A 6,889-nucleotide genomic window follows, 5' to 3' on the forward strand; every position below is an offset into this window, starting at 1 on the left:
TTCCCGAGGATTGTCCTTTGGCACTAAATGATGTGTTTTAGAGAAACACTTTGAAATGTTTTAAATCAGACTTAGTTTTGTTAGTTGAGTTATAAGAGAAATTTTAAAGTAGGTGAAAGGAAATAGACCAGAAAAAAATTCTGAATCATCTAAATTCAAAAAGCACTGATAGCTCCAATTATGAGGTTGGACAAGCAAACGACTGATATAGGCTTAAATAGTTTATAAAACCTATAAAAAGACTACACCAGCAAAGTTCCCATTAATCTTTAGAGTTCAGAAACTAAAACAAAGAGCAACATTTTATCTTAAAGCCTTATCTCAAGAGAATCATATATACTTCACATGAATAAAATCACCTGAAACCAAACATTTTTAAAAGCTCCAATACCCAAAATATAAAGAAAAAATAACTCAGAATTAATCAATCAGGCAATGGAATCACAAAATGGCTGGTCAGTCTAGATCACCCCTCCACACTAACCATCCCATGGAAGACCAAGGGAGAGCACACCTTCCAGATTTATGCACCACCTGGTTGCTGCAAAATTCTATGGTGATTCCTTGTAGAACAGCAGTTTCTCGTCTCCTGTGTTCCTATCATGCACAACGCAACTCAGGCTGTGCTATTCTATTGTTATTTGTCACCGATCTGCAACATGATACTATACACATAAGTAAGAAGTACATTATCTAGTTCCCTTTTTCCTGAAGGTTGAGGCTCAGAGAGGAGTAATTCTCCTGTGCATATAGTCTTTATTTAGGCTGACTCAGTGACTTTGACAGGCTTAATCATATGATCGGGTTTGTTGCCAGCTGCATAATGCTCCCACATCTGTAGATAGAGCTGCTCTAGTTCCATTGTGTATTGTTTGACGTTGAACAGAGGGCTAGATAGTCTCTGCTTCCAGACTTTGCCACGAATTTTCTTCAGGTATTCTAGATCAGTTCCCAGTTTTACAGCTATGTCTTCATATTCTTGTCTATTTTTAGCAATAAGCTCAAGACAACCTAAACAAGTGAGCTGGGAAGCTGCAACTCGAGAAGCAAGAGTCTCTCCTGGCATAGTCACCATGGGTGTTCCAGCCCACAGGACATCCATTCCTGTGGTGTGCCCATTACAGAGTGGAGTGTCCAGGCAGACATCAGCCAGCTGGCCTCTTCTGACATGTTCTTCCTTAGGAGCAACAGGTGAAAAAATTATACAGTTCTGGGGAAGGCCCATGTTGTATGCATACTGTTGAATATTAGGTTCTCCTACTGCTGGAAAACGCAACAGCCACAGCACGCTATTGGGAACACGCTTCAGAATATTTGCCCACATCTGCAAAGTAGAAGGGTCAATTTTATATAACTGATTAAAGTTACAGTACACAATGGCATCTTCTGGTAAGCCATACTGAGAACGTGTGGTTACAATAATGGTACGGGGAACCTCTTCTCCAGTGGCAGCCTTATGGTTGATGTGGGTAGTTGCCAGTCCGTTGCTAATATTAAATCCATTAATTGTTGTCTGAATTCGTCCTCTGTTAATCATTTCCATAACTGCTTCTACAGTAGTACTCATTGGAATAACTGGCATATTAAGAGCCGTATTACTGCTGTCTGCGTTGTCTCCTCCATCAGGACATTTCATCTTGACAATCTTCACATCTGGTAAACTATCAAGAAATGCTTTGAGGTTGATGCCATTCAGAACAGTCCGATTGTCATAAATGTGCCCACTGGACTTAAAACCAATGACTGCCTTTTTCTTCAGATGAGGAAACATATTAGCATGATCACCAATAAAGAAAGTATGGGGCATATAAGCCAGTTTCTCAGAATACTGCTCAGCAACTTCAGCTGGTGAAGTTTCCCGATCGGTGATGATGTAATCCATGAAGAGTGCCCCACTAGTTCCAGGGTATCCCAGCCACATTGCCTGAATAGGAGCTGGCCTGAGAGCAAAGAGTTCATTTCGTGCACCCTTTGTATAACCATTCATATTTATAAGGATGTGTATACCGTCCTGATGGATGCGATCAGCTGCTTTCCCATTGCATGGAATATGGGAAAGATCAATGAAATGATTGGCTTCTGCCATCACCTTCACTCGGAAGTTTGTGCCATCATCTGGGCTCAGGGCATAACAGAACACCTCAAATTTATCAGAATTGTGCATGCCAGGAATAGACTGCATAAGGTGAGAAGTAGGATGATTCCCAAAGTCAGAACTCACATATCCTATACGCAGTCGACCATCACTGAGCTTCAAGTCCTTTGGGTGTTCATATGGTGGTTTTTGAAGAACACTGATCTTATCCAAGCAGAGATTCCCATGCCTCTCAGCAATGGCCTTCCTAAAGCCATGAGAAAAAGGATATAGCATACTATGATGCGGATGCACAGAAGGCAACCTATTTTTCTCTAACTGGTCAGCCACAATACAGACCAACTTCTGCATTCGCTCATCATAGTCTGTCCAATCACAGACAATCTGCAGGCAATGAACCAAGTTGCAATAAGCATCAGGAAAATCAGGTTTAAGTCTCAGAGCAGTGCGGTAAGAAGCGATTGCTTCAGCAACATTTCCCGAATCCTTGTGAATGGAAGCCAGATTGCTGTGGGCATCTGCAAACGCAGGGTTAATCTGAATGGCACGTGTGTAACAGTGCAAGGCTCCCTGGACATCTTGCATCTCCTTTAGCGTGTTTCCCATGTTAGAATAGGCATCAGCAAAGGTAGGACTGATTCGAATAGCCTCCTTATAATGCATCAGAGCTTCCTGCAGTTTTCCCTGCTGCTGTAGTACGCTTGCCAAATTTGAATGGGCAGCAGAAAACTCAGGGAAGACATCCAACGCGCTGCGATACAAGCAAACTGCCATTTCAATGTTCCCCTGTTCTCGTTTGATATTGGCTAAGTTATTCAGCGAGTCTGCATGGGTGGGACACAGCCGGAGCGCTGTATTATAACAATCTTCTGCTTCAGTCACACAGCCCTTCTCTTTGAGAGCATTGGCGAGGTTGCAGTAAGCGTCAGGGAAATGGGGTTGCAGTTCAATGGCTCGCCGGTAGGTGTCTATTGCCAGATCTATGAGGCCTTGCTCATAGTATACACAAGCCAGGTTGCCGTGTACCGCGGCATGATTTGGGCTCAGGCTGAGGGCACGCAGGTAAGCTGCCACAGCTCTGTCACAAATCCGTGCCTCTTTCAAGACGTTGCCTAAATTGATGTAAGCATCCAGAAAATTGGGGTCGAGGGTGACCGCCTTTTCAAAGTGATGAATTGCCAGCCAAATTTCCCCTTGCGCATTGAAAACACAGCCAAGATTACTCCAAGCTACTGCAAAGTTCGGTTGCGTCTCAATTGCTTTGAGATAACATACCTTGGCTTCTTCCAACCGCCCCAGGGCTTTGAGCAGGTTCCCCAGGTCACTGCGAACGCAGTACAGGTCCGGGTTGTACTGAAGCGCAGAGACGTACGCTTGGACCGCCCCTTCCATGTCGCCGGCGGCCACCAGCGCCGCGGCCAGGTTAATGTAACCATCGATAAAGTCCGGCTTGAGGCGCAGTGCATGCCGGTAATGCTCGCTGGCCTCCTGCAGCTGCCCCCGCTCCTTGTACACATTGCCCAAATTCGAATAGGCTTCGGCCAGCAGCGGGTTCTGTCTAATGGCCAGCGTACTGAAGTGGGCCGACCGGTCCAGCCTACGACACTGGAAATGGATGGAGGAAAGTAATAAAAGCACACCGGTATTGTCGGGCTCTTGTCTCCAGAGCTGCATGCAGTGCCTCTCGGCGGCCTCGAAGTCCCCGGCCTGGTACTCCCGCTGCGCCGACTCCGCCAGTCCCGCGCCGTCGGCCATGCTGCCCACGGAGGACGCCATCGGCGCTGCCGCAGAGAGAGCGGGCGGTGTGATGGCGCAGGGCGCAGGGCGAATGGCGGCCGGCAGTGCCCCTGCCGCACACGACACCTCGCTTCCGGAGGTAGGAGCCAGGGCGCTGCGCCAGGGGCGGGCGGTGGGCGGTGGCGGCGCCTGGGGAGCGTGGCTTCCCGGCCGCACGTCGGGAAATGGCGGCCACGGCGCCGCCGGAACAGCCCGAGATCAGCCCGGCCTTGAACTGGGCACAGTGAGGCGAGCGCCCGGGCGCCGGAAAGGCCCGGCGCCGTCCGAGAGCCCAGTTTCACATACAACCGAGGCAGCAGAGGGGCCCGTTCCGGGGGGGGGGGGTCCTAGCAGCCCGAGAGCGAGGTTCCGGAGGGACCCCTGCTTCCCAGCGGGACCCCAGCCTGCAGAGGAGGGACGGGGTCCAGAGGCCTTCAGGCACCTTCAGTTTTGGGGGGGAAGGGAGCCGAGGCCAGACGGGCGGCCCCCAAGAGGAAGTGGGTGGGGGAGGGGAGCCCTGGGGATAGTGTGAGACCCCTACAGAAGCAGCCCCTGGGGGACAAGCCCGGAGGAGGAGCAGCCCCCTCCGTGGAGGAGCATCCTGCAGCCGCCCGCAGGGGACGGCCAGCCCGAGACGGCAAATGGCAGAAGCAGCAGCAAATGCCGGAATGAAGTCAGGAGGGCTGATGTCATTTCACACGAGTTTATGCTTCCTAAGATATATTTAAATTATTAAAATAATTGAAAGTTTTGATAATCGATAGATTTGCTAATTTCTCTGAAATACGGAGAAGGAGAGAAAGAAGTATCAGAACAAATAATGGCGAGTACAGAAGAAAAAGACTGTTGCCCCATCCAGGGGTGACTTACATAGGACGTGGTAGTTAATTCGGCTTCAAGAGCACACAGAAATTGTTTTTACGACTCCCCCGCCCCCAAATGACCTGCTGGATTGTAGTATCTGTGGCGAACTCCAGACATTTCTGGCTTGGCTTAGTTGTGAAGATTTGGACTTCATTTATATTTAAATATATATGTATATATGTTTTCCATCCACTTTCCCTAGTTCTCAAATATTGCTCCAAAAGGTGCTCTTTGGCTGAACTGTGAAATGGAGAAAATCTCTCAGAACCACAATACTTTGGTTTGAATGTTGATCTCTTAATGAATATTAAGGACTTATTGTGAAATATTGAGTTTTAAGGGACTTATTCTCAACTATATGGGAAAGCTCTCATTTACTCACAAAGGCCTGCTCTTCTACTCCTAATTATTTAGTAAGAAATATATGTTCTGAATGTCTCTGGTATACATATGACACAAAACTGGATTTTTTGAGGTCTTTGAAGGGCAAAAGGGAGAAATGATTAGAGCATCCCTGGGGAAATCTGAAGAGTTCTTTGAGTCACAAAATTACCCCCAAATAGAGCAAGTTCAAAGGGACTTTTTGTCTGCATAGTGAATAAAATTATTTTTTCACAAAACTACATATACTTTTAGAATTTAGCAACTCATCTAAACCACTGAACGTTAGGAAGTATTCCTGCCCAGTTTCTTAGAACTTTCACTGTTCCCTTTTCTTCTGAAGCCTGTTGTTATGAACATATATGTCAAAAATGATTTATGTGCTTCAGGATAAGTCTTAGTCCATGTTGTTATTCAGAATCTTCCTGTGCTGATTCAAGATGGCACTGAAAACAAATTTATGAGTTGAGATGGTTGAGTTGTGAAAAATTGACATTATTACGGTTTTAGGTTGTTTCAAATAAACTGCCTCACTGAGTTCCACACCTCTTTCTGTTTAAATGGTTTAAAATTTTAATTTTACATTGCATGAAGACTATACACGTAAAGATATTTATCACTGGCATTTACTAAATGTAAAATTATAGGCAAGGAGGAAGCATTTTTTTCCCCTCAAGACAACATTATTTTGCTCTCAAGGTAATAATTCAGCAATATTAATTATAGTCCAGATGATTGATATAATTTTTTTGTCTCAAATATTTTTTTCAATAAACACTTTAAATTTTATTTTCTAAGTATATATGTTCCCACGCCATAAGCATCCCCCAAGAGGCATTGAAAACTAAGTTTTTCTGTTAAATCTAAGAACTACTAAAAAAGAGTCTATACATATTGGCAGAATTTGTGAACACTCTTTAGACTTTTCTTGTTAATTTACTGTGAGAAGGGGAAGACCTTTTAAGAGAGTGTAGGAAAGGCCCTGTAATATATTGAAGCAGCTCTAGAAATGCAATTAATAAATATAGCCAAGCATGTTGAAATGTTCAAAGAAGTAAAGATTGCCCTGGCCGGTGCTCAGTTGGTTCGAGTGTCATCCTGCACACCAAAAGGTTGTAGATTCAGTTCCTAGTCAGGGCACATACCTAGGTTGGGGGTTCTATCCCTGGTCAGGGCAAATATGGGAGGCAATCGATTGATGTTTCTCTCTCACGTTGGTCTCTCTCTCTCTCTCTCTCTCTCTCTCTCTCTGTGTGTGTGTCAAATCAGTAAACATATCCTTGGGTGAAGATAAAAAAAAAAAGAAGTAAAGATTATCTGAGGGAAAATATGAAATAAAAAGAAAGGGCAACTGTACTGAGGTTGCTTAATGTCAATATAAATATAAGGCTTATGAAAAATATATATACCTCTGTAATGGTTATTTAAGAACTTTCTCTTGATACAGGGTATATTGTGGTTGTTACTCAAAAGGAAAATATTGCTTGCAATATAGAATGAAGGCAAAATAGTGCTTCATTCCCTCTTGCCCTCCTTCCCTCACTTTTCCTCTCTTCTTCTCTCCTTTCAGTGGCTTACTACGTGTTCCCACTGGGGTAAGCACTGGTAATATGATTAGCAAGACAGAGTGGCTCCCGGCTCTCATGGAGCCAGTTCTATACACATGTAATTGGCTCCATGTTTTTGAAATCTCTGTCTGTGCAGATTCTCCAAGTGCATGAAGCCAGTTTTCTCTCTTGGCTATTTCTTTAAATAGTCTCTTGCTTTTGGAGC

The 6,889-nt window shown here is 44.9% G+C and overlaps 1 protein-coding gene across 1 annotated transcript; it reads right to left on the minus strand.

Moving 5' to 3' along the window:
- Positions 1-728: 728 nt before the first annotated feature.
- Positions 729-3,871, minus strand: LOC118617510 (UDP-N-acetylglucosamine--peptide N-acetylglucosaminyltransferase 110 kDa subunit-like). Its single transcript, XM_036243491.1, has one exon. It carries the CDS (start codon positions 3,869-3,871, stop codon positions 761-763), a length of 3,111 nt encoding a protein of 1,036 aa, XP_036099384.1. The 3' UTR covers positions 729-760.
- Between the last annotated feature and the right edge of the window lie 3,018 nt (positions 3,872-6,889).

The sequence above is a fragment of the Molossus molossus genome, unplaced genomic scaffold (genome assembly GCF_014108415.1).
Source record: "Molossus molossus isolate mMolMol1 unplaced genomic scaffold, mMolMol1.p scaffold_m16_p_5, whole genome shotgun sequence".
Lineage (NCBI taxonomy): Eukaryota > Metazoa > Chordata > Mammalia > Chiroptera > Molossidae > Molossus > Molossus molossus.